We start from the raw sequence: 25945 nt of genomic DNA, 5'->3' as shown, positions 1-25945 counted from the left end.
CTGGAAAGAAGGGAAATAGCTCCAGGGTTGGAAGGCTTCATTGTCCTGGCAACAGTGTGACCCTGTAGTAGGAGGGGAGCCGCATTTAGTGGGCAGGTGGTTACAATGAGAAAAAAAATGAAACTAGGATTAATGGCTTGGGGGGAGAATTCCTGCTCAGGCAAAGAGAACATCTGTCAACAAGACCCAGCACTTAACTGGGCGCTGTGAACTTCGCCTGTTGTGCCATTACTAGGCCATAGAGGCAGGAGGAGGACCAGAAGTTCAAGGCCCTCGAGCTTACACAGTCGGTTCCTGGCCAGCCTGGGCTATGTGAGACCCTGTCTCAAAAACCAAAACTCGCTGATCACAAAAACAAGAATACAACACCTAGTGGTCCTTCAATAAAAAAGAAAAAGTCACACCAGGCACTCGCAGGTCGGCGAAGGAGGCGACAACAGCAGCGTGGGAAGCAGTTGGAGGCGACCTGGCCCTTTAAACCCGCGTCGGTTTCCCCTGACGTCACGGGCGGGCGCAGCCCCGCTGTTTACCGCGGCGCGGCGCCTGGTGGCCCAGAGTTCTGCGCCGCGTCCGCCGCTCTTAAAGGGCCCGCGTCCGGGAAGCCTCGAGCCAGGGCCACCGCCGCCTCTGCTCTCCGGGCGCGCGCTGACGCCGGGTCTCCGGCCGGGCTGGGCCGGGCCGGGGTTGCGGGTCGCAGTGCCGCCCACGCGAGCTGGGGTCCGCGTGAGGCCCAGGAGCGGCTCCAGGGAGGGGACGCGTCCTATCTCCGGCCGGGGTTAAAGTTCTGGTCCTGGTGAGATGCTGGAAGCTGCTGCGGCAGCCGCAACGCGCCCGGTCGCCGTCCTGTCGCCAGTCCCCGCCGCCCCGGGCCATGTTCGCCCGGAGTCTGCCCTTGTGCTTGCTCCTGGTGGTCGCTGTCGAGAGTCACCTGGGGGCTCTGGGGCCCAAGAACGTCTCGCAGAAAGACGCGGAGTTTGAGCGCACCTACGCGGACGACGTCAACAGCGAGCTGGTCAACATCTACACCTTCAACCACACCGTGACCCGCAACCGGGTGAGCGCGGGGCTCCACTGCGGCAGGGCGGCTGAGAAGGGTGGGCGCCCAACCCGGCCTTGATGTCACCCCTGCCCTCTCCGCCAGCTTCCTAGCCGCCCTCCCCTTGCCGAGGCCTCGTTCCCACCAGTTTTCCCTGCAGCTCCAGCTGGGCAGCTTGGGAAGTTCCCTGCCACCAGCTGTGATCTGGACAGGTCTACCCTGCTCCCTACCCTGACTTCTCAACCTGGAAGCTGTGTGAGGTCGGAGTGAAGGGGAAACTGGTTTCTACGGGGCTTACTCAGACAACTCCAAAAGGGGCCAATTTAGAACTGAAAGGCTCTGCTCCGGCAAGTTTTACTGCTCCACCTCCCAGGGAGGTGAAGGAGGCAGACCTGCTTGCTTCGGAAAGCCAGCTGGCCTTGTACATTGAAGATGGCAGAGATAAGGCCCTCCGCAAACTGAGTGGCAAGAGAAAGAAAGGGAGTTTGTTTCAAGCTCAGAACTGGCTCTGATTTCTTACTCATTTCTCCCCAGTGGTGAAAGTAGAAGGCGGGGTAGCCGGGCCCAGGCAGAGTGTGGCCTCCTGCTCTCCCTCCTAGGCTAGAGCTGGATCGACTGGGAAGCAGTGGAGTTGAGAATGAGGCATCTGGGCTTTTCTTTGGGATGGAGAGGGGTTTGGTTTCTGGCAGGTCAGAATCCATTTCCCTGGACCTTGATCTCTCTTCTTTCAGTCTGGTGTCCCTGGTCATCTAAAAGTGCTACCCCTTCCTAGATTTGCTTTCTGCCGCCTAGGAAGTAGTGACATTCTTGTGATTTGTCACTTAAACTCTCACTGTCCTGTGTGGCCTCATCCACGGCAAAGGGTGGCTTATTTAGAGGGGAGAATTGAGGTTCCGAGGTAAAGTCACTTCACAGCCCGGCCCTTGGTCAGAAATAGAGTACAACTTGGATTTCAACAGTCTCTGCACTGTTCCTGTCCACCCCTCCCTGCAGGGCTCTGGCCTCCAGAGTAGTTGTGGAACCGGAGCTTCTTGCTGGCTTCCTAGTTCACAAGAGGAAGATTGAGGACACTTCTTGTTGTCCTCTGTCAGTGTGTGCCTGGGCACGTGTGTGTGCACGAGGACTATCCTGGAACCTTCTAAGGGCTTTTCTGCATATCCTGCAGTTGTCTGGGACCTGCTGCTCCACAGACTGCACATCTTCCAAGAGCAGGCAAACGACACCAAGCCTCATGTCCCTCGTTGTCAGCCCTTCCTCGAGACAGGACTTATTCCCACACAAGCAGTCCAGGATGGATAGCCTAGGGTAGAGCATGGCATGCAGTCTGTAGCATCATGTGTTTGAGGGACAGAGAGGCTGAGTTTGAGTGAGGGCACTTGTTGTCGTCTGCAGACTGAGGGCGTGCGAGTGTCTGTGAATGTCCTGAACAAGCAGAAGGAGGCGCCTTTGCTGTTCGTGGTTCGCCAGAAAGAGGCTGTTGTGTCCTTCCAGGTGCCCCTAATCCTGCGAGGGCTGTGAGTAGGACCTGGGCATGAAGGGAGGGGTGGCCTAGCCAGGCCTTGAAGGGAGCCTCACCCAGGAGACCCTTCTGTTTCTCCTCCCTGCTCCCTGAGTCCAGCGTCTTGGGAGGTATGGGGGACTGGAGCCTCATTTCCCTCGAGAGCCTGGCTGGCTGGGACTAGTCACACCCTCTTTGTCTTGGATTGTAGGTATCAGCGTAAGTACCTCTACCAAAAAGTTGAACGAACTCTGTGTCAGCCCCCCACCAAGAATGAGTCTGAGGTCCAGTTTTTCTATGTGGATGTGTCCACCCTGTCACCAGTCAACACCACTTATCAGCTCCGAGTCAACCGTGTGGACAATTTTGTGCTCAGGTAATCAGGGTTGAGTGAGAGGACCATAAAGCCTCAGGCTTCTTCCCAAGAGTTGGGAGTGACTGTGGGGTTCCTCTCTGCCCTATAGGACTGGGGAGCCGTTTACCTTCAATACCACTGCAGCCCAGCCCCAGGTAAAATCCCTTGTCCAAAATGGGGGTCTCTAGCCAGGCAGTGGTGGCGCATGCCTTTAATCCCAGCACTCAGAAAGCAGAGACAGGCATATTTCTATGAGTTCAAGACCAGCCTGGTCTACAAAGCGAGTTCCAGAACAGCCAGGGCTGTTCAAACCCCTCCTCCCCAAGCCATCCAACCAACCAAACAAACAAACAAAAGGGGATCTCTTAGCCTGGCATGGTGGCACATGCCCTTAATCCCAGCATTTGGAAGTTAGAAGCAGGTAGATCTTTGAGCTCCAAGCCAGCCAGGGCTACACAGGAGTCCTGCCTCAATATAGCAACAACAACCAAAAGAAAATTGGGGGGAGTCTTGAACATGAGAGCAGGAGTAGTTATTGGGATAGCTAAGGCTACCAGATGTCTCAGAACTCCTGTGTGGATAGACGGGCTGGCACAGTGCAGTGACAGGGTCTAGACGCTGTCTTCCCCATTCTACCCTTGTGCACTGTCCTGTGTGCCCAGCTGAGGTTGCAGGAGATTGGTGCTCAGGGTCATGCAGAAGTGGGCTACTCATGGTCAAGGCTCTTCTCTCTAGGTAGCTTCATTGCCTGAACCAAGAAGAGTCTGGCACCTCCTTTGTAGGAGACTTCTTAGAGGGGCAGGGAGAGCACCCTCCTGAGACAGCATCCTCCCCTTCCTATGTTCTCAGTACTTTAAATACGAGTTTCCTGATGGTGTAGATTCTGTAATTGTCAAGGTGACTTCCAAGAAGGCCTTCCCCTGCTCAGTCGTCTCCATCCAGGATGTCCTGGTAAGTTGTTCTTATTTTATTCTTCACCAGAAAGTAGTTGGGACATTAGAAAAAGGGGACAGGGCCCAGTTCCGTGTCCATCTGCCTCTTCTTTCCTTCCTCTGTAGTGCCCTGTCTATGATCTAGACAACAACGTGGCCTTCATTGGCATGTACCAGACTATGACTAAGAAGGCAGCCATCACTGTGCAGGTAGGATTGTCCATGACCTGAGAGATGGGACTGGCTGATGAACTGAAGGCTTCCCACACCCTGCACTTGTCTTTCTACCCTTTCCTGCCTTACACGAGGGCTTCTTAAACTTTTCACTGTGATCTTTGTGCTTGAGAAACTTCTCCACTGAGCTATGTCACTGGCTCTTATTCTGCTCCAGAAGAGCGCAGAGGCTCACTCAGAAGCTCACTCCTGCCTGTCACTGTCAGTGCTGAGGGTGCCACTCTGCATAAATGAGGAGTACAAAGTGGCAGAAGTGTATTCAGGGCCGTTTTAGAAATTGTTGCATTCTTGCTTTAACAACACATATCCTAAAATTGGAAAGGGGGCTGGAGAGATTACTCAGTGGTTAAGAGCACTGGCTGCTCTTCCAAGAGAACCCAGGTTCAATTCCCAGAACCCACATGGCAGCTCACAACTGCCTGTAAACTCCAGTTCCAGGAGATCTGACACCCTCAATGCACATAAAATAAAATAAATTAGAAAGAAGTAAAATTGGAATGGTACAGTAATTAGCATGGCCCCTGTGAAAAGATAACATGCAAATTCGTGAAGCGTTCCCTAGTTTTAAAAGAGAAATTGTTGAAAATCTTATCCTAATCCCAAATCAAAACTCATTGAGTCTGTTAGCCACGCAAAACAGTTTTTTAAACCAAACATCCTACCTGACACAGTCCAACCCCAAGATGTGCAGACTGTCCTCACATGCTTGAGATACGAGGGCAGGAAAATACTTAGATGCTGTCTTTTCTGTTACTAAACCATCGTGTTTCTACGAGAGCAGAAAACTTGGTGTGTGCAGTAAACACACGGCAGTTCAGAGCATGCAATAGTCCATCATCCACGCTGGTTTTCAGACAGTGTTCCTTGGCTTCCTGTGGTGTGATGGCATGCATGGTACAAAGTGCACTTGTGTGTTTAGAACCAAGGCTGAGGTGACGTCACCCGATACAGGGTGAGTGCTTTTAGAAGCACCTTGGGTGCAGTGTGCCTTCGACTGAGTAATTTTTCATCGTCACACATTCAGAAACCTTTTACTGTTGCTGGATTCTTCACCATCCCCATATTCCGTTCCTGTGATTTTGGTTCTCTGATATATATGAGTGGAGCCCTGTCTTCTGGCTGGTTCCCCAGACATCCTGTGTGGGTCACATGCTCATTCACTTGTTCACCTGATTGGAGTGTGGGTACAGTTTGGGATCCAGCCCTGACTTCACAAAGATAATGGCAACACTTCTCCTGTGGGTGTGGCTCGGTGGTCAAGCATCTGCCTGCCATTTGAGAGGCCATGTATTAGACCCTCATCATCACAGAAATGTGAGGGAGGGAGATGTTTGTAAAATTATATACAGGAAGAACTTAGAGCATCTGGTCCAGAGTTCCTACTCAGAAAAGAGTGGTGGTGATGATGATGGTCATGACTGTCTACGTCCTCCTCCTCCAGCGTAAAGACTTCCCCAGCAACAGCTTTTATGTGGTAGTGGTGGTGAAGACAGAGGACCAGGCCTGCGGAGGGTCCCTGCCCTTCTACCCCTTTGTGGAAGGTATGTTTCATGCACCCGTTAGGGGTGGGTCAGGCTCAGTGACTTCCCAGGAAACAGAGGAGTCTCCGTGGCTGTTGGTGGATCTGGTGGGATATGAGTTTGAAGCCCTAGACTCTCTGAGGCCAGGTTCCATCAACCCTAGCTAAGTTCCAGTCAGCCATTTCTTTTCCACTTTGATATTTTACTTCCAGATGATCCGGTGGATCAAGGGCATCGTCAGAAAACCCTGTCAGTACTGGTTTCTCAAGCTGTCACATGTAAGTGTGGGCACCTGAGAAAGATGGACAGACCTCCCTGCCTCTTCATCTCAGGCCCAGGAAAGCAAGCGTTCCTTGAATGGGAAGGGTGGCGAGGACCCTCCTACCCAGCAGGCGCTGGGTCAGAAAGGAGTGTTCTGAGCAGACTTCCACCGGTTGATCCCAGGGTCATATGGGACAGGGTCCGTGGCCAAACTGAAGAGCAAGTTCTCATTCATTCCCTGCCACTTAACAGTGGAATCTCTGTCCTCTGTCTCTGTGACAAAAATAGTACAATCTGAGCTGGGTGGTGGTGGTACACACCTTTAATCCCAGCACTTGGGAGGCAGAGCCAGGCAATAGGCAAATCTCTGAGTTCAAGGCCAGCCTGGTCTAGGACAGGCTCCAAATCTACACAGAGAAACCCTGTCTGGGGGGTGGGGGGAGAAGAAATAAAAAAGAAAAAGAAAAGAAATCTGTCCCATCAGATATATTCAGTTGTGAGGTTTAACCCGGAATTAGAGTATTGGGCCCCTAGTCACTGCTCAGCAGTGTATATTGAGTTATTAAATTGGGGGTGTCCTTTCTAAACTAGAGAATATAACATCAAAAAAGGAGCGTGGCACAGTAGCACACCCCTCTTTAGTCCCAGCACTTAGGAGGTAGACACAGGAAGATCAATAGCTCAAACTCATCCTTGGTTATGAATTCAAAGCCAGTTTGAACATGAGACCTTGTCGGAAAAAAAAACAAAAACAAAATAGACAGCAATAAAAACAACTGGGGCTGGAGAAATGGCTCAGCTATCAAGAGCACTGGCTGCCTTTCCAGAGGACCCAAGTACTAATCATAACACTCACATGGCAGCTCCGAACCATCTGTAGCTCTAGTTCAGGGGATCTGATGCACTGTTTTGGCCTCCACAGACACCCATGTGATGGTGCATATACATACATGCAAGCAAAGTACTCATGCATAAATAAAAGATGCATCTTTTTTTTTTTGTTTTTTTTTTTTGTTTTTTCGAGACAGGGTTTCTCTGTGGCTTTGGAGCCTGTCCTGGAACTAGCTCTTGTAGACCAGGCTGGTCTCGAACTCACAGAGATCCGCCTGCCTCTGCCTCCCGAGTGCTGGGATTAAAGGCGTGCGCCACCACCGCCCGGCTTAAAAGATGCATCTTAAACAAGCAGTTATAAACCTGTTATACACACTAAGTAAGAGCAAGATAAAGGCTTGTGCTGGAAGGAAGAGCCACCTCTCCTGTGACTTATTTACTCTGTGACTTATTTACTCAGTACTTATTGAGCCCCCGTGTATGCTAGGAGTACAGCTCTTAGGAAGCCCTTAGGTGGGGACGGGGGTGTGGGGAAGGGGCGCTGGAAGGTCCTGAGGGCTGGGATGAAAAAAGGGCAGGTCACTGTGGGAATAATGTACAACACAGGAGGCCACCTAGAGGGTACCCTCTCTGAGCTGTGGTTTGAAGGTTAGGTCAACATGGAGTTTTCTAGAAGTAGGAGAGACAATTCTAGGAAACCACATGAACAGGTGGGCTCAGGCGAGAGTTTGGAGTTTGGAGCAATAGCCAGGCATTGGTACTGACTGGGCATTGCCTTCAGGGGAGGAGGAGCCAAATCCTAGTGGTCCCTGGGCATCCAGAGGCAGCATGGGAAGGATTGCTGTGTTCTCACTCCTCACCTTCCTGTTTCCTTCCCCAAAGCTGAGGCCTATGTTGGTGGGATGCTCTTTTGCCTGGGCATATTTCTTTCCTTCTACCTGCTGACCGTGCTCCTGGCCTGTTGGGAGAACTGGAGGTGAGGTGGAACTCCTCGGCTGTCCCCTTCTCTGGAGCAGTTGGGCAGGGGGCACGGAAGAGAGAATGTGGTGGGATCCCAATTGGTCCATGGTGAGCTTATAGTTAATTGTCTTCATGGGTGAGCAAGACGGGTACTTGTTGGGATCTGTGGTCCGTGGACCATTTGTTTGTAAACAGGCTCATCCCATCATTCCTTCCCAAGCTGGGGACACCCTATTATTCCTTGGTATGGGAGAAACCCAAGATTCAGGAGTTAAATGGATAGAGAGGATAGAAGGACGGTTAGCCTAGCCTAGGTTAGGGCCTTATCCTGCCTAAATTGTCCTCTGAATTCCTGCAGGCAAAGGAAGAAGACGCTGCTGGTGGCCATAGACCGAGCCTGCCCAGAAAGTGGTATCTCCAGGGAATGGCGATGGGTGGATCTGCTGTGGGAAGATGGGAAGCAGAGATGGGGAAGGGAAAGGCAGATTGGTAGCTTCTTCATACATATTCAGCCTAGAAGTAACATTTCACAAGTGGAAACAGGCTGGGGTCTTGGCTTACCCCTCCGTAGATATCCTGGAAACTTTCCTGTGGTCTAGCTACACCGCCAGCCTGCCTCAGGCAGTACCACTCAGCTCAGTCTCAGGTTGTTAACTTTCCATTCTCTTTCTCTCTCTCCCATCACTTCTCCCTCCTGCTTGGACCTCTCTCTCAGCTTCTCTCCTTGGTAAGCTCCGGGTGCTGTGGGCAGAGGAGCTGCTGCTGGGGGAGGAAGGAAAAGCATGCAGACTGTCTAGGGAGGGCCTCGGCACCAGATGCATTTTCCTTGGCACTGAGATATGTTGTTTCCTTGACCATCCTCTCTCTCTTTTTTTTTTTTTTTTTGATTAAAAGTTTTTTTTAGAGAAGATCTCATTTATAGCCCAGGGTACCCTGAAACTGACTCTGTAGTCCAAGCTCGTCTCAAACATGTAGCCCTCTTGCTGTCTTAGCTAGGCTAGTGCAGTGATTACAGGCATGATTAAAAGTTTTTTTTAGAGAAGATCTCATTTATAGCCCAGGGTACCCTGAAACTGACTCTGTAGTCCAAGCTCGTCTCAAACATGTAGCCCTCTTGCTGTCTTAGCTAGGCTAGTGCAGTGATTACAGGCATGAGCGACCATGCCCAGCTTGTCCCACTTGTAGGATATAGGGTGGCATGTTTTCTTGGAGTGACGTTGTTGTCGAGTGAGGTAGGTTTTGGGGTCTGTGTTTTCTTTTACTGCTGGCATGGCTTCTCTGCGACTGTCTTTTCCAGCTTCTCCCTTCTCTTTTCCTCTGGCTTTTGGCTTCCACTTGCTCACAGGCCTAAGAGGACCTTGACTTCTCATTGCAGGTCATCCTCGGGTCTTGGCCGATTCGTTTCCTGGCAGCGCCCCTTACGAGGGTTATAACTACGGTTCCTTCGGTACGTGTCAAAGTCAGGACTATTTGCCAGCGCCCAGCCACAGCTGCTTCTGCTGCCACCCCCTGTTGGCCATGCCCTTCCAGCTGCTCAGGGCTCTCTAGGAACAGATCTAGAGGCTCATTCTGAGGTCACTCGCACCTGCTCACCACTTTTTCCTGCCTGCAGACAATGGCTCCGGATCTACTGACGGACTGGTTGAAAGCACAGGCTCAGGGGACCTCTCTTACAGTTACCAGGGTGAGTGGGCCTGGCAGTGGGCTGTGTGCTACAGGGCTGCTGTTGACTAGGTGAAACTTCTGGTGGGCGGCTGCCTCTCTGCCAGATGCTGGAACCAGGGAAGGGCTGCTCTTCTGCCCCCTCCTTCCTCTCTTTCCTACCGGGCCTCAGTTCCCCCTGTAACTTTACCTTTCCTTTGAAGGGCACGACCAGTTCAAGCGGCGCCTTCCCTCTGGCCAGATGCGGCAGCTGTGCATTGCCATGGGTAGATGTGGGGAGGGGGTAGGGCTGCCCTGCCAATCAATTCCTGCCTGGATGGTCAGCCACTGGAGCTGGCCATCTCTGGGGCCAGAAAGATGCTTAGTGCATGGCTTCCCTATCAGGTGCCACCAGTGCCAGCCCATGTGTCTTCTGAGATAGACAGGCACTGGCCGCCAGTCAGACATCCTAGTTCACTGTCCTCTTGCCAGTGTCCTCCCTCCCTGGCTTGCTGGCCAAGGGTTCCTGGGTCTGGGTGTCACCTTCTGGCCTTTAGGGGCTTTGGCTAGGTGAGGTACCAGGAGGAGATGAAGACCGAGGATGAGTGCCCTTTCTCAAGCCCTTGCCTGTGTACCGGGGCTTTAACTCAAGGGTGGCCATGGCATGTCTTCTCAGAACCCAACAGGACTGGGCATCTTCTAATCTGCATGATTGGCCAAGTGCAATCTTGTTACTTGTGTCTGGGGTCCACTCAGTGTCGTGGCCTGGAGAGCCCCAGCTCAGGGACCAGAGCCAGGAGTGGAGCAGGGCTGGAGTCATTGCCATTCAATGGCTTCTGGCAGGACTCCCCACTGGTTTCCGCTGACTTAGGAGTCCATCTCCTCCCAGCACCCGAGCCACCTGCCCTACTGCTGTGAACCCTGGCCCACAATTCACTTCTTCCCCACTGTTGAATAATTTTGACAGTTGCTTCTGATGGGTGGGGGCAGACCCAGTGTCTGGTCCTCTTGGCCCAAGTCCTTTTTCTTTGGCATTCCTAGACCGCTCCTTTGACCCAGTGGGTACTCGGCCACGATTGGACTCGATGAGCTCTGTGGAAGAGGATGACTATGACACACTGACTGACATTGATTCCGACAAAAATGTCATTCGCACCAAGGTGTGACACACGGATGGCCTGGCTCTGGTCAGGGGTTTCTGAAGGAAGGGACTTTGTGTTGAGGCCCCACCCGGCATATCTCTGTGGCATGTTAGGGAAGCAGAAAGAAAGAGCTGAGCTGGGACAGGGAGGATCGATTCCAGGAGAAATCAGCCTGACCTCCAACCCCTTCCAGACCAATTGGGCAAGCCCTCTTGGTCTAATTAGCCACAGAAGTGGGGAGTCCCAGAACCCTGCCCACTGACCTCCTCACCCGGGTGGCAGGGGTTCTCCCAGGCCCTGGGTAAGTGAGACTCACTCCTGCTTCTCCTCAGCAATATCTCTGTGTGGCTGATCTGGCACGAAAGGACAAACGTGTTTTGCGGAAAAAGTACCAGATTTACTTCTGGTGAGTGGGCTACACAGACAGGGACTCCTGTTACTACGGGGCAGCTCCTAGGGTCCTGCCCACCTTACCACGGCCCTCCCGCCCCTCAGGAACATAGCCACCATTGCGGTCTTCTACGCCCTTCCTGTGGTGCAGCTGGTGATCACCTACCAGACGGTGAGACGGGAGGGTTGGAGCGACTGCGTGTGACTGACTCCCCTGCAGCACCACTGCATGCAGAGAGAGACTGCAGTGCACATAGGTCCAGGGACCAGCTTTCAGATCCCAACTCGAGGCTCTGGTTTCTGAGCATCAGCTCCTTCATCTGTAGATTGGGGGCGGGTCTAGAAAATAGAGGTCACAGGACTTTGTAAATCTAACTTCCCTTCCCTCTCCCTTTCTGTGAGGCAATAACTTAAGGGGTTTTCAGTCACATATATAAAAAGGACAATGGCAGGCATCTGCACCACCTAAAACACACACTGCACAGGAGTACCAGCTGGGTACTGCGGACACACGTCAGCCATGCTGGTACTGCTCTTGTTTTGCCAGTTGGACCCAGGGAGTGTGGTACGGGCTCCTTGCTGAGTCAGACATGTTAATAGCTTTGTGCCCCCACCCCTCACAGGTGGTGAATGTCACAGGGAACCAGGACATCTGCTACTACAACTTCCTCTGTGCCCACCCACTGGGCAACCTCAGGTGGGGGTTATGCTGGCCCAGGGGTGGGTAGGGTAGGTAGCAGTGAGCAGCTTTGTACAGCCTGCTGGGCAGAAGAAAGGGAAGGGCGTGAGGGCCTGAATGTAAGCTTAATGCCTATCTTGTCCCTTCTAGCGCCTTTAACAACATCCTCAGCAACCTGGGGTACATCCTGCTGGGACTGCTCTTCCTGCTCATCATTCTGCAGCGAGAGATCAATCACAACCGGGCCCTGATGCGAAATGACCTCTATGCTCTGGTAAGCCAGCCACTGCCCACCAAGGCCTCCTCCTAGCAAACTGACCTTGCCTTGTCCAACTCTGCTCTATCTAATCTGACCCTGCCATACCCTGTTCTGTTCTACCTTGCCCAAGTCTGCCCTGATTTGCCCAGGTCCTCCCTGCCCTGTCTTGCCCTGCCTTTCCCTGTCCAGGTCCTCCCTGTCCTGCCCTTCTCAGCCCAGATCTGTCCAGTTCTGATTTAGTCTGCCCAGGTTCTTTCCCTGCCTTGCCCAGATCCTCCCTGCCTTGTCCTGCCTTGTCCTGCTGGGTTCTGCCCTGCCCACAATTCCCCCTACTCTCCCTTGCCTTCTGCTCTATCCTACCCGCTCTTGCCCTGCCCTTCCTACCTCTTCCCTGTTCAGCTGTTTTACCTGCCCTACTTTGTTCTGCCCTGCCCTGTGTGCTTTGTCTTGCACAACCCACCCTGCTACCCACTCACCACATAGCCCATTCCTTTTCCTCTTCCCCTCTCCTTGGGTCTCCTCTCAGGACCCTTCTCTTCCCACCTCACTTTTACTTCCCTTCCTTCTCTTTCTCCCCGCAGGAGTGTGGGATCCCCAAACACTTCGGTCTATTCTATGCCATGGGCACAGCACTGATGATGGAGGGACTGCTGAGTGCCTGTTACCATGTCTGCCCCAACTACACCAACTTCCAGTTTGGTGAGTGCTGCCTCTTGTCTGCTGAACCTCTACCATCCCAGGGAGCTGGTACGAAACTCGGAGGCTGGCTTCTGAGTGCAGCTTCGCATATTAGAAGATGGCCAGCTAGCCGGACGGTGGTGGCACACACCTTTAATCCCAGCACTTGGGAGGCAGAGACAGGCGGATCTCTGTGAGTTTGAAACCAGTTCCAGGACAGACTCCAAAGCTACAAGAGAAACCCTGTCTTGGGAAAAAAAAAAAAAAAAAGAAAGAAAAAAAGAAAAAGAAAAAGATGGCCAGCTAAACCAGGTGGTGGTAATGCACACGTTTAATCCCAGATCTCTATGAGTTCAAGGCCAGCCTGGTCTACAGAGTGAGTTCCCAGGACAGTCAGAGCTACACAGAGAAACCCGTCTTGAAAAAAAAAAAAAGAAAAAAGAGAAGATGGCTATCTGCCCTGCTTCTTCTCCATTCATTCCTACAAAAACTCTGACAAAATCCTCAGGATTCAGGGGCGGTTAAGAACGGGCCGAAGTGCTGACCCTCCAACTTGCGCATGGCATTCCAAGGTCCGGGCTGGGTTTTCTGTGTGGAGTCCCAGTGGGTGTCTCTTTAGCTCATGCCCTATTCCCACCCAGACACCTCATTCATGTACATGATTGCTGGCCTCTGCATGCTGAAGCTCTACCAGAAGCGGCACCCAGATATCAACGCCAGCGCCTACAGTGCATATGCCTGCTTGGCCATCGTCATCTTCTTCTCCGTTCTGGGCGTGGTGAGGGCCTGGTCAGCTCCCTATACCCCATAGGAAAGGCACATGCGCACACATGTGATACACTCGCCCTGTCCTCCACTGCAGGAGAGGTCCTGCTTCTTCCCTAAGGGGCCGTCCTGGGTCCCTCTATATAATCACAGCCTAACCAAACAGCCTGCCCTAGTAAGGATCCAGTATGGGGGGGCATGGGAACAGCTGCCCTCACCATCCCGTCACCCCACATTGGGGGCTCCCCCACAGGTTTTTGGCAAAGGGAACACGGCCTTCTGGATCGTCTTCTCAGTCATCCATATCATTTCCACCCTGCTCCTCAGCACACAGCTCTATTACATGGGCCGCTGGAAGCTGGGTGAGAGCATGCTCAGGGCAGGGTGGCTGAGGGTGCGGGGACCTTGGGTACCTGGACACTCAAGGGACCTTTCATTTCTCTTCTTTGGCTGGAGGAGTCACTGGGTAGGGAATCCAGAGTGCTCCTGGACATTGCTGTGCTATGCCCTCTGAAGTCCCTGCCTGCTCTCCACCATGCTGAGTGCCATGCCTTCTCATTGCAGACTCTGGAATCTTCCGCCGCATCCTCCATGTGGTTTATACAGACTGCATCCGGCAGTGCAGCGGGCCCCTTTATACGGTACCTGCTCCGCTCCCTGACCCCTTCCTCCTTTGACTCCCTCCTCCCTGTGGGGTGGATCAAGGTGTGTCAGAGTACCTAGGGTAGCGTGGGGACAGGCTGACTTGAGCCTTCTGCCACTTCTCTCCCTGTCTCTCTTCCCCCTCTCAGTCCCTGTGTCTCTGCTTCCCTCCAGGACCGCATGGTACTTCTGGTCATGGGCAACATTATCAACTGGTCTCTGTGAGTGTGGCCATTGGCTATGGAGTCAGCTGGGGCCTTAGCCACTAGCTGATTTAGGGGGCTATAGACGATTTTGGAGCATTGAACATAAAGAATGGGGGCTAAAGAAAGAGGTGTTAGCTCCTGGGCTTCTAGAACCTTCTGTAGGCCTTTGAAAACAGTCCAATATAATGATGAGGCCTGGTAGGGTGTGGGCAGAGGTGAGGGCCTCCCTCCTCCCCCAGACACACTCCCTCTTTCAGGGCTGCATATGGACTCATCATGCGCCCCAATGATTTTGCCTCCTACTTGCTGGCAATTGGCATCTGCAACCTGCTGCTTTATTTCGCCTTCTACATCATTATGAAGGTGAGTGGGAGGGGGCTGAACTGCTTCAGTCATGGACAGAGTGGGGCACCGAGAGGACGGGAGCCTTTCTGTCCATGGGTCTATGACAATGAGGTTTGGGGGTGGCTTGAGTCTCTTGTATGTACCCTTCGGAGCCACCTGCTAAACAGGTACTCTGTCACCAAACCACGTCCCAGCCTGAGTCCACGGGACCTGTGATAGACCAGACCTGAGGACTGGTCCTCCCAATGGCTTCTACATTGTACAATGTGAAGAAGTGTTCACATTGTTGACTTTCTTGGCTCAGGGATCTGGGTATATGGACACCTAGCTTAGGGTGGATAGTGGGTGAAGACATAAGGCTGCCGGCATGAGAATTGGTTGGGTTCAGTGGTTGAGCCCTGTAAATCTGGGAGGGGCCCAGTAAGAACACGAAGGTGGGCAGTGGCCTTGCTGACAGCCGCGTGCTTCCCTAGCTCCGCAGTGGAGAGAGAATCAAGCTTATCCCCCTGCTCTGCATCATCTGCACCTCCGTGGTCTGGGGCTTTGCGCTCTTCTTCTTCTTCCAGGGACTCAGCACGTGGCAGGTGAGTGCTCACCTCCAGGCTTATAGCAAGCCAATGCATGGCAAGTTCTCCACCTGGGACCAGGCCTTTCCTGGTGACTTCTCATTAAAACCTCCTGATGAACGCGCCATCATGGCCATCTGGGCCTGTTACTTCAAAGGCAGCCGGGTCTCAGGGAAGCCAAGTGACCTCCCCCAGGTCATAGAGCTAGTGTGTGGCAGCTGTGGTTTCAAACCAGACACGTCAGTCTCTTTACTGCCTCAAAGGACACGTTGTAAATCTGTGATAGAACTGACTTGTCTGCCAGGCACTGTGGTGCAGTCTTTAATCCTAGCACTTGTGAGGCAGAGGCAGGCAGATCTCTGGGAGTTCAAGGCCAGCCTGGTCTACAGAGTGAGTTCCCGGACAGCCAGGGCCACATAGAGAAACCCTGTCTTAAAAAAACAAAACAAGAACATAACATGGCCTCTGCCCATGTAGTGTTAAATTCAGAATGTAGTTCAAAAGAGACACTGCTAACTCATGTCTGGTCTTTTGTTTGTTTTAAAGTCAAGGATCAAAACAGTGCCTTTGCACATGCTAAGTACATGTTCTGCCACTAAGCACGCCCCCCCCCCCATATCTAGTTCATGTTTGAAATGGAAGAAAAAAGCAAGTCAAGGTAGCGGAGTGTGCAGGAGAGGGGAGGGTGAGGTTTCTGGGTTAGGAGTCCTGGGAGAGCTTCCTGGAGGAGGCAGGCTTTATTCTTGGCTGGTCTTATGCATAGAGCTGCATAACTCAGGTCCTGATGCCTGAGCAGTCACACAGAGGTTGGAATGTGAGAACACACTGATGTGGGAGCTTGGCAGAGACCTGAGCCCTGCACAGGGTCAGACATGCCTTGGTCTTGTGGCCTCAGCACAGGCTGTTCCAGATACAGGGTCAAAAAATGCTTGTGGCATTGAGGTGTGGGTAGAAAAGGGAGGATCTGGAGTGTCAGCCATGGCCACTGCTGTTTGGGAACAGGGCATGGTCTGATATAGTACTTGGGGCAAAAGCGCCCTGAGGTCACTTGAGAGCAAGGCGGGAGGCAGTTAAGTTGGGCTCTGGTGGAAGCTGTGTTCCTAGCCGCCTGCCCGCTGCTGGGAAGAGATGGGTCTGGTGGAGGATGAGTGAGGTGCAGAGGAGGGAACTGGTCTTTGTGGCGGAGAGTGAGAGCGAGGCACAAGTGCCTCCTGCCCGGCAGGGGCGCCGTTCCATGGAGTGGGTCGGAGGGGGTTGGACTGGCCTTGCCAGCAGAGCTAGCAGAGTCAGTAGGCTGCTGGCCCTGTCCCTTTGCCAGAAAACCCCCGCAGAGTCCAGGGAACACAACCGTGACTGCATCCTCCTTGACTTCTTTGATGATCATGACATCTGGCACTTCCTGTCCTCCATTGCCATGTTTGGGTCCTTCCTGGTACGTGGGATGTACCTGGCCTAAGGGTGGAGGGGGCGGTAGAGCATATGGCCCCTCCTCTCCTGACCCTCTGTCCACCCTTAGGTTTTGCTGACATTGGATGATGACTTAGACACAGTACAGCGAGACAAGATCTATGTCTTCTAGCAGTATCCTAGGACCCAGGCTTCACCTCTCGGGGCCCCTTCATCACCTGCCAGGTGCTGCCATAGCACCAAGGGTGTGAGTCCCAGCTCTGCTGCCCAGCATCGGATGGTTGGCAGGACATCGAGACTCCAGCCCAGGCCTGACTCAGGACAGTTACTGGTGGCACCAAGCCTTGCAGTTGCCTTTGCTGTGGAAGAGGCCTGCTCCCCATTCCCCAAACACTGGCCAAATTGCTGCTTCTCAGTGTTGGGTCCTCCCCAGGACCCTTGTCCGTCCATCTGTCTTGTCTATCCACTGGCTCTCCATTGTCCCTTTGGAGAAGGAAGGTGGGAGGGCAATGTCCTGTCCTGTTTCATGCCTCCGTTCTCCCCATTCCTTCCCTCCTCTCAGCCTAGGACCTGCAGCGTGCCCTTCTTCCCATGCCCTGCTCCAGGACCCTAGTCAGGTGCCTGATTCTCTGTCCAGCACCAGGACCCCAGTTCTCCCTGGGCCTGCAGCTGGCTGCTATCACTGCCCACTCTGGCCTGCCAGGATGGATGCAGGTAGGAGACTTTGGGGCCTGGCCAGCTGGTGCCAGGTTTATGGTGCTAAGGTCTGCAAGGGCCTAGGTACGACCCTCTTCCCTCGACCTGTGCTTGGAGCTGGCTCTTGAGCAGTGAGAATCAGCCTGGTTTGAGTCTGATCTGGGGGGCTGAGTTCAGAGGTCACTTCCTCATCCCAACAGCCACCAGAATGATGCCAGCACCAGGGTTGGTGGGAAGTAGCAACTCACTGTCCCCTTCTGCACCCAAAGTCCTGCCAAGCCCCAGCTGGGGGCCTCTCAGTGCCATTGACACTGCCCAAGAATGTCCAGAGGCCATGGAGGAATAGTGCCAAGTACACAGCCCTTTCTTCCTCTTTCACAGCAGCAGGAGCCCCAGTGCCTGTTTTAGAAAGGGAGGGACATGCCAGGTCTCTGTGTGTCCTTGGCCCTGCCTCACTACAGGACTCAGTGCTGGCTTCTGAGTTTCCGTCAGTATTTAGCCAAGTTCTGTGTTAGTCACATGGGCCTAAGAGCCTTGGTGTTTACATGGAGTCACCCAGCTCTGGGCCCTGGCCACTCTGGTCCTTGGCTCCCTTTCACTCCACCAAGTCCATTCCAGATGGGTTGGGGTCCAGGAATGTATTTCATTCTCTCCACCATGTTTTTATAGCTCTTGGACTGGGAGAAGAGGCAGGTCTGGGTCTTTGTTTCAGAGCTCTGTTCTATGTCTCCATGCTATGGTTGCAGTTCTGTTTCTATAAATTGAGTGCATTCAATAAAGACAACCAGACCTGGGATCTGGGCTCTTACTCTTTTGTTGGGTGGTACAGGAGCCTCCCATTTCTTCTGGCTTTCCCTTCCCCTTCCCGTTTCTGTGCAGGGCTGCACTGGAAACTGCAGTTCCTGGCTTCCCCCAGGGTGCTCCTCAGCCTCAGGCCACCTGCTAATCCTGTAAACATTTGATCCTACCCTGCACCAAGCACTGTGCTCACAGGAGGGAGCCATATGCTGAAAGTGTCTCTGTGTCTTCTCCCCTGGGATAACGCCCTTCTGGCACACAGCACCTGCCTCTGCCCACCAGGTAGAGGCCAGCATCCCTTCCAACCAGTAGGCAGACACGTGTCCAGGCCATGAAGTGGGCAGAGAGCTTGCAGACCACGGTTTTAAGAGCTTTTCAGGCCGGGCGGTGGTGGTACACGCTTTTAATTCCAGCTCTCGGGGAACAGAGGCAGGTGGGTCTCTGAGTTCTAGGCCAGCCTGGTCTATAGAGTGAGTTCCAGGACAGCCAAGGCTACACTCTCTTGAAACAAAAAGGCTGTTCAGGAATGACCATATGGATGGCAAACAAGATTCAAGAGGAGTGAGTTTTTATTTAGATTTCAGCAAAAGAGGATGGGATCTTGGAAGCCAGTCTGGTGAATTCAGGACATATGCAGTGTCCAGGATGGCAAGTGTGGTCTCTGGGGGAACTCCAGCTTCCTGTTCATGACCTTTCCTTCAGATGCCACTAGGGGGTGCTGTAGCTCTACGCACTGCTGTGTTAGCTCAAGGTAGCTAGGCTGGCTGTAGTAGGTGGAGCTCCTGAGGCTGAGCCATACCTGCCTGCTGCCAGTTTTGGGAGAGGCTGGCACTGCCTAAGGATCCCTCCCCCTTCTCTTTTTCCCTCTCCATCCCTTTCTTGAAATTCCCAGAATTGGGGGCGGGACACAGACTCCACTAATGTCTTACCTTTTAGAAAATTACATTTATCTATGGAATGTGTGTGTGGCATATATAGCGCGTATGTGCAGCTCAGAGGAGAGCTGGTTTTGTTTCCACCATGTGGGTTCTGGGGAGTGAACTCAGGCCATCGGTTTGACAGCAAGTGTCTTTAACTACTGAGCCCCAGTCTCACCATTCTTTCCCTGTTCCTTCTCAAGACCACTGTAGCTAGCTACAAGCCAGATGTGAGCGAGCGAGCGAGGATCCTTCCTGGAATGACAGACTTTTCCAAGATAGGGACTCTTTCGAGGGAGGGAGGGGGTAAGCCTGCTTCCTAGTCCTCTTACCCTAATGTCTCCACAGCCTTTAACCCCCTACAGTTGTCACTGCTCTGGATGGGGCTTGGTCCCACCCCCTAGTGAGGCAGTTAACTCCAGCTGGGAGCTCTCCCCACCCTGAGCAGGGTGGCACAACAGAGAGGGTGTGGCAGCCTCTCCAGCTCCCACACCTGTGGGCAGGAGTGCCCAGGTTCAGCCACTCACTCAGTGGCCTTGGGAAGGCCACTCTGGACTTCAGTTTTCTCAGCTGCCCAGTGGGGTAGTAACACTAACCTCGAGCATGGAAAGAAGGCATTTGCATAGTGCCTGGCATGCAGCCAATCTGCAGTTAAGAGTAGTTTCCATACCAACTGGAGGAGGGTGGCTTGTTTGTCCCCGCAAGTTTGGGGATCCCTAGCCCCCCTAGGATGCACTTTTGTGGGGTCAGATTCTTCAGATCACCTCTTCCTTTTACTCTCATTGGACCTAGAGCTGACCCAAGTCGGGGTAGCAAGGAAGGCTTTCAGGGTCCTGCCCATAAAAGGCTTTTCCCGCCACACTCAGCACTGCCCCGCCCCGACCCCGCAGCATCTCCAAAGCATGCAGGGAATGTCTCCAGTTGCTCCCGGCAGACTGCTTCTACTTGGTATCTTTCCCCAAATATGGAGCCTGTGTGGAGTGAGTGGGGCGGTCTGGGGCGGGGAGCCCAGTGGGCTTCCTTAGGTAGGGAGGGGCTAGTGGGCCGACTGAGAGGTGACATCACTGCCTTGGCACCCTTTAAACCCCTCACCCAGCTGGCGCCCCATCCCGTCTGCCCAGCCCAGGCACTGACGCTGCTCTCCTTCAAGCCCAGGAACGACCAAGCCTTGTAAGTGCCAGGGACAGGACCAGCAGGGGGTGTGTGTCATCAGACAGGGCTGGGGTCTCAGCTTGGACTCCCCTAGTCCAATTTGCTGAATGGAATTGGGTCCCCAGACTCCCTTAACTGTTTAAAACTAGTCAAAAAGTCTGGCTAAAATGCCCAGGGTGACTTGGTTGGGGAATAAAAACCAATGGGGGAAATTACTGGGGTGAGAGGGAGGCTCCCATCTCAGCAGCTGGGTTCTCTCTCTCTCTCTCTCTCTCTCTCTCTCTCTCTCTCTCTCTCTCTCCCCTCTCTCTCTCTCTCTCTGTCTCTCTCTGTCTCTGTCTCTCTCTCTCTCCTCTCTCCTCCCTCTCTCTCCCTCTCTCTCTCTCTCTCTCAACATCCAAGAAGGTGAGTTTACTTGTTCTGGAGAGCAACAGCCCACTGCTGGCAGCCCCTGAGACAGTGGATCAAATCCAGGGTTCCATACATGCCAGAGAGGCACTCGATCACTGAGTGACACCCTTCACCCCACAGAACTTCAGTGCTTCAGAAGAGGCTTATCTAGGGCCTGCGTACCCATGGACACTGTTCACTGCAGGCAGAGGGGAGGCAGGCAGAGGAGCTTTGCCTGTGTGGGCAGGTCCGGGACCCTGACCTTTCCAAAGGGTCTTGGTGGTTCTGCGTGGGGCTGTTTAAGGGGTGGCAGCGAGATGGTGCCACATCTGTGCAGTAGGACTGCTCTTCTGAGACCCTGGCGTTGAGATATGCCTCAAGGATGCAGAAATGCTCATTCTTACTGTTGTTTGGTGGTGATGAGGGCTAGAGAACCAGTCAGACATATCCCTGGTTCTGCTGGTTTCTCTGGGTGCCTGCTCATCCAAGGCCCCTTTTCACTGCCTACACTCCCCGTTTGACTGCTGGAGAGAAAGAAGGGCTGGCAGGAGCCATGGCCACAGGCATCTAAGGTGAGCGCCATGCAGGTGGTCTATACTATAACCTCTGTCTAGAAATGCCCTGGTGGGTTGCCAAACCTCCATCTTTTCTCCTCTCCCCAGTGACTCCAAGAGGAGAACTTGAAGGAATTTTTTTCTTATTAGTATTTTTTTTCGTTAGCATACAAAGTAATGGGTTTCATTATGGCCTTTGCACACATATATGTGTGCAAAAACATATCATATATGTATTTTATTCTTTTTTTTTTTTTTTTTTTTTTGGTTTTTCGAGACAGGGTTTCTCTGTAGCTTTGGAGCCTGTCCTGGAACTAGCTCTTGTAGACCAGGCTGGTCTTGAACTCAGAGATCCGCCTGCCTCTGCCTCCCAAGTGCTGGGATTAAAGGCCTGCGCCACTGCCACCCGGCTGTATTTTATTCTTATTTGCTTTCCTGTCCTCACCTGACCTCTTCTCCTCCGAGGAACTTCTTGGGACTTTCTGCTTCAGACTTTACACCAGGAGAAATGGGGAAGAAGGGCGGTGAGGGGTGAGATTGAGTGAGATTGGGGGCACATGTAGTCCTGAGAGCTCTGATCCAAACTTAGAAATGTCAGGGCTGTGATGTGTGCCCCTGTTGCTAGGGCTTGCTCTTGGACCTGTAGTTTATACTGTCTGTTTGGAACTTCCTGGAGACCGAGAATGCGGGGGACACAGACAGGGATGGATGGAAAGAGTCAGGCGCTTGGACCTTGCTGGAGTGGGGCAGTGGGAGAGAGAGGCTGAGTGGAGGCCTGGAAGGCTCCCTTTGCTTTGTGGCTTTTTGCGGTTCTTTGTCCCAGCAGTTCCTGGAGAGGACTAGGACACACAGTGGGTATTGGAGAGGCATAGCTGTTTACAATTTCCCAACAGAAACCAGACCTTTAAGTCCTGCCCTAGCTGGAAGACGGGCGCTCAGAAAGCCATGTCCTCTTTGAGAACCCTTTCCCAGAAGAGAGGCGCCTCTGTGGTTGCACTTGGATGAGATCTTCTGGTTTTTCTTTTTTCTTTTCTCTTAAATTTGGTGATGGGCTCAGGGAATGCTTCGGAGAAGGTAGTGGGGGCTGGGGAGCAGCTCGGTTTACTGTGTAAACAAACTCACTGGTTAAAGCGCCAAAGCGCCCACCCACGCAGGCACGCACGCACCATCTCCAGGCAGTTGTGTGATATAGTTCACAGACAGAGGACAGTTAGCCCCACTCCACAACCTGGGAACTCATAACTTAGAAAGGGAAAGGATGGCAAGATGTCCAGAGTTTGACAGCTGGCTTGGGACCAAAGCCATGTGATACCATTGCTCCCCACCACCTCCAGGGTGGGGATGGGGAAAGGACCTCGACTTTCATGCAAAGAAGATGGGAGGCTGGCCAACTGTTCTATGTTCAAACAATTTTCCTACTACCCTATATCCCCTCTGAAGCCAGAGGTTGGCTTGGAAACTTTTCGGACACTGTGACAGATGGCATCTCACTTAGGGTGTCTCCTGTTGACAGGGTCTGGCTCCAATCATGACTGTATCTGTCCAGGGATCTGCCTGTCTGCTCTGCTCCTGCAGCCTTCCTCCTTCTCAATGTCTGGGTCCTCTGAGGGCTGCCAGGCTTTGGGACAGAAGCTGCCAAACACGGTAGGCTTCCCATGCTCTGGCTGGCAGATGCTTGGCCCTGGGATGTCCCAGGAGTATTCTGACTGCAGAATCCTGACTGGTTCCTCCAACCACTGCAACAGCCAGAGCTGGCTGACATGGGCACACCAATGCTCTCTCATTTGGATCTCTGAGAATGCAGCTGCCTTGTGGGAACCCTTGGTACTTTGGTGGCTTTACCAGGTGGTTTTGTCAGCTGCAGTATGGGGGATGAACTTTGCTCTTCTAGCTTATGGGTCAGAGGGTAAAGACTTGATGGCAACTGACAGCTGGACAGATCCCGCTGGCTTAATTTGGGGAGCTTCCGGAGAACTCTCTAGTGCGCTTCTGGCTAGTCTTGGCAAAGAATATTCTAGCTAGGCAGACAGGTGATGTGGGGGCTTTAATTTCAGCTACTCAGAAGGCTAAGGTAGGAGTATCCCAATTTCAAGATCAGCTTGCTCAGCTGAGGATTGCCTCAAAACTATGAAACAAGCCTTGCATTGGTGTAGTTCATGCCCTTAATCCCAGCACTCAGGAGGCAAAGGCAGGTAGATTTGAGTTCGAGGCCAGCCTGGTCTGCAGAATTCCAGGACAACTAGGGCTACACAGTGAAACCCTATCTTGAGAAACAAACAAAAACACCCCCCCCCCAAAAAAAAACTATAAAACAAAGAGAAGGGGCTGGAGAGATGGCTCAGCGGTTAAGAGCATTGCCTGCTCTTCCAAAGGTCCTGAGTTCAATTCCCAGCAACCACATGGTGGCTCACAACCATCTGTCTGGCACCCTCTTCTGGCCTGCACGCATACAAGCAGACAATACTGTATACTAAATAAATAAATATTAAAAAAAAAAAAAAGAGAAGGCTGAGGACAAAGCTTAGCAGTGGACTTCCCTCTCATATGTGAAGCCCTGGGTTCCATCCTGTACTGAAAAGAGAAGAAAGCAATGAGGAAAGAGAGGAGGAAGGCTGCCTCCAGGCCAGAGGTTGTCAAGATAGTCCATGGGTGAAATGCAGCCTACCGGCAGGTTTTTTTTTTTTTTGTCTGGTTTTTTTTTTTGTTTCTTTGTTTGTTTTGCTATGTATAGTGTCCTGCACACCAGAAGAGGGCACCAGATTTCATTACAGATGGCTGTGAGCCACCATGTGGTTGCTAGAAATTGAACCCAGGACCTCTGGAAGAGCTGACAGTGCTCTTAACCTTTGAGCCATCTCTCCAGCCCCATACTGTCTGTCTTTATAAACCAAATTTTATTGGCACGCACTGGTTATGTATCATGTACACTGTTTTCACTCAATAGCAGAGGTTATCTGACCAGCAATATCTAAAATAGTTACTCTCTGGTCTTTTACATAAAAAGTTGACAGACCTTGCTCTATCTAATCTTTTTTCTTGAGGTTCACGTTCAGAGGAGCCTTTGCAGTAAGTGGACACACCTGGTCTAGCTGGTATGCGATGGTGTGTAGAGTGCCTGAGAACCCCCTACAGAGCTAAAGGCCTGCTTAGCTCAAGTGGAGCCAAGCTATTTGCTCACCTGTTCTCTCTTCTCCACACGGTCTGCTTTAGTTCTGCCTCAACATGGCCAACAAGGGTCCGTCCTATGGCATGAGCCGTGAAGTGCAGTCCAAAATTGAGAAGAAGTATGATGAGGAACTGGAGGAGCGACTAGTGGAGTGGATTGTAATGCAGTGTGGTCCTGAAGTGGGCCGCCCAGATCGTGGGCGTCTGGGCTTCCAGGTGTGGCTGAAGAATGGCGTGGTGAGTGGCACCTTGTGAAGGGGGTCTGGGGATGTGTGTGCCACCCTGCAAGCTGTGGGGCAGACCCCTGAGCTGAGTATCCAGCTGTGTTCTGTGCCTGGCAGATTCTGAGCAAGCTGGTGAACAGCCTGTATCCTGATGGATCCAAGCCAGTTAAAGTGCCTGAGAATCCGCCTTCCATGGTCTTCAAGCAGATGGAGCAGGTGGCTCAATTCTTAAAGGCAGCTGAGGACTATGGAGTCACCAAGACTGACATGTTCCAGACTGTTGACCTCTTTGAAGGTACAGAGGAAAATGGGCTGGAGCCAGTGGGCTAGTGGTGAGCAAGAATCTCAGGCAGGGAGAGGGAATATCAAAAGGTGCCACAACCAGCTCTGTTGATGTGTGCATAGCAGGAACAAGCTATGCCAAGAGAGCACACAACAGGGGCAGCAGCCTGGAGGTACAGCATTTTCCTAGTATGCACAAGGGCCTGTGCTGGATCCTAGAACTGTACACATATAAAAAAAATGCCACACCACACTCACGAGGGTTTACTGTAGGGTCTCCTGAAATCCCTTTGATTTGGGGGCACTTGCTGTTGGTTTGACCATTTTTGAGTCAGGGGCAGATTTTGCCTATATGGTCCTGACGTTTGTTCCCTGGCCACTCTTCTCACAGGCAAAGACATGGCAGCAGTGCAGAGGACTCTAATGGCTTTGGGCAGCTTGGCTGTGACCAAGAATGATGGACACTATCGTGGAGATCCCAACTGGTTTATGAAGTATGTGGCCACTGGTTCCTTGTTCCTAAGCTTGGGTCCCTTTGTGAGGTGGAGGTGGTTTGGACTGGTCAGCCATGATAAAGATAAGGTACAGCAGAGCCAGGAAGGTCCCAAGTAAGGCCCTGGACTGGGGGAAATGGGGTCTTACTTCTGGACTCCTGCCTTTTACCAGCATGAACTCTAGCAGACTCCCTAACTCCTACTACCAGCCAAACTCAGGAAAGACAGAAGAAAACAGGAAGGGAATGGGGCTGAACAATGAAGTGATGGGGATCAGAAGACAGTTGGAGAACACCAAGTTCTAGGAAGTCTGATCCTGGTTCCTCTTTTCTAGGAAAGCCCAGGAGCATAAGAGGGAGTTCACGGAGAGTCAACTGCAGGAGGGGAAGCACGTCATTGGCCTTCAGATGGGCAGCAACAGAGGGGCCTCACAGGCTGGCATGACAGGCTATGGACGACCCCGGCAGATCATCAGTTAGAAGGGAAGGCCAGCCCCGAGCCTGCCTTTCCCAGATACCTGGCTGCAGCGTCCTGCTTAGCCTGCCACACCCACACCTATGTAGGTTCTTAGCCCTGACAGCTTTGAGGCTGTCACTGGGCAAAGATGACTGCACATGGGAACCCCCACCTATCCCCAGCCTCAGCCCAGCTTCATACCCCAGAGCCACCACTCCTGGCCCCTGCTCCCAGCTGCACCCTCACCTCCACTGTCTCTCCCATCCTGGAGTAAGCAGGGAGAAGTGGGCTGGGGTAGCCTGGGTGTTGGCCAGCCGCCCACTGTCCTTGGTAGTAAATGCCATCTGAAGGAGACCCAGCCCAGCCTCTCCATCTTTTTCTGGAATATTTTTTGGGTTGAATTTCAAAAATGAAAAAAATATATATATATACATCCATCTTTTCTCAGGCCTGGCTGGCAGTGTGATTCC

The 25945-nt window shown here is 52.6% G+C and overlaps 2 protein-coding genes and 1 pseudogene across 3 annotated transcripts; all 3 read left to right on the top strand.

Annotated features, from left to right (window-relative positions):
* Positions 1-553: 553 nt before the first annotated feature.
* Positions 554-17837, top strand: Sidt2 (SID1 transmembrane family member 2). 2 transcript variants are annotated; one of them, XM_038321621.2, is made up of 27 exons: positions 555-1054; positions 2429-2550; positions 2746-2910; positions 2999-3044; positions 3739-3840; positions 3948-4031; positions 5497-5596; positions 5788-5853; positions 7550-7643; positions 7986-8038; positions 9003-9074; positions 9240-9311; positions 9493-9555; positions 10310-10428; positions 10743-10816; positions 10906-10972; positions 11424-11497; positions 11630-11753; positions 12320-12437; positions 13058-13194; positions 13435-13543; positions 13746-13822; positions 13998-14044; positions 14287-14392; positions 14848-14958; positions 16259-16372; positions 16457-17837. In XM_038321621.2, exons 1-27 carry the CDS (start codon positions 872-874, stop codon positions 16517-16519), a joined length of 2562 nt encoding a protein of 853 aa, XP_038177549.1. In that variant the 5' UTR covers positions 555-871; the 3' UTR covers positions 16520-17837. The 2 variants fall into 2 exon arrangements, with proteins under 2 accessions (XP_038177550.1, XP_038177549.1); XM_038321622.2 differs by lacking the exon at positions 9493-9555 and having other exon boundaries at positions 554-1054.
* On the top strand, positions 4521-4621 carry LOC119810892 (annotated as a pseudogene).
* Positions 17838-19707: 1870 nt separating the features above from the next.
* Tagln (transgelin) lies at positions 19708-25922 on the top strand. The gene is made up of 5 exons (XM_038321623.1): positions 19708-19928; positions 24065-24256; positions 24361-24538; positions 24917-25019; positions 25354-25922. The coding sequence occupies exons 2-5, from the start codon at positions 24077-24079 to the stop codon at positions 25496-25498; spliced, it is 606 nt and encodes a 201-aa protein (XP_038177551.1). The 5' UTR covers positions 19708-19928; positions 24065-24076; the 3' UTR covers positions 25499-25922.
* The last annotated feature ends 23 nt before the right edge of the window (positions 25923-25945 follow it).

This window comes from Arvicola amphibius, chromosome 3 (genome assembly GCF_903992535.2).
Source record: "Arvicola amphibius chromosome 3, mArvAmp1.2, whole genome shotgun sequence".
In the NCBI taxonomy this organism is placed as follows: domain Eukaryota; kingdom Metazoa; phylum Chordata; class Mammalia; order Rodentia; family Cricetidae; genus Arvicola; species Arvicola amphibius.
This window is presented reverse-complemented; position numbering and strand designations above follow the sequence as displayed.

What these genes read in the sequence shown, in the direction of transcription:
- Sidt2 (XM_038321621.2), top strand. Translation starts at nt 872, where the DNA reads ATGTTCGCCCGGAGTCTGCCCTTGTGCTTGCTCCTGGTGGTCGCTGTC. An exon ending in CTTCTACCCCTTTGTGGAAG is followed by an intron (nt 5,597 to 5,787) that starts GTATGTTTCATG and finishes TTTTACTTCCAG; the next exon opens with ATGATCCGGTGGATCAAGGG. An exon ending in CCTCTCTTACAGTTACCAGG is followed by an intron (nt 9,312 to 9,492) that starts GTGAGTGGGCCT and finishes TTTCCTTTGAAG; the next exon opens with GGCACGACCAGTTCAAGCGG.
- Tagln (XM_038321623.1), top strand. Translation starts at nt 24,077, where the DNA reads ATGGCCAACAAGGGTCCGTCCTATGGCATGAGCCGTGAAGTGCAGTCC. An exon ending in GACTGTTGACCTCTTTGAAG is followed by an intron (nt 24,539 to 24,916) that starts GTACAGAGGAAA and finishes CTCTTCTCACAG; the next exon opens with GCAAAGACATGGCAGCAGTG. An exon ending in GATCCCAACTGGTTTATGAA is followed by an intron (nt 25,020 to 25,353) that starts GTATGTGGCCAC and finishes CCTCTTTTCTAG; the next exon opens with GAAAGCCCAGGAGCATAAGA.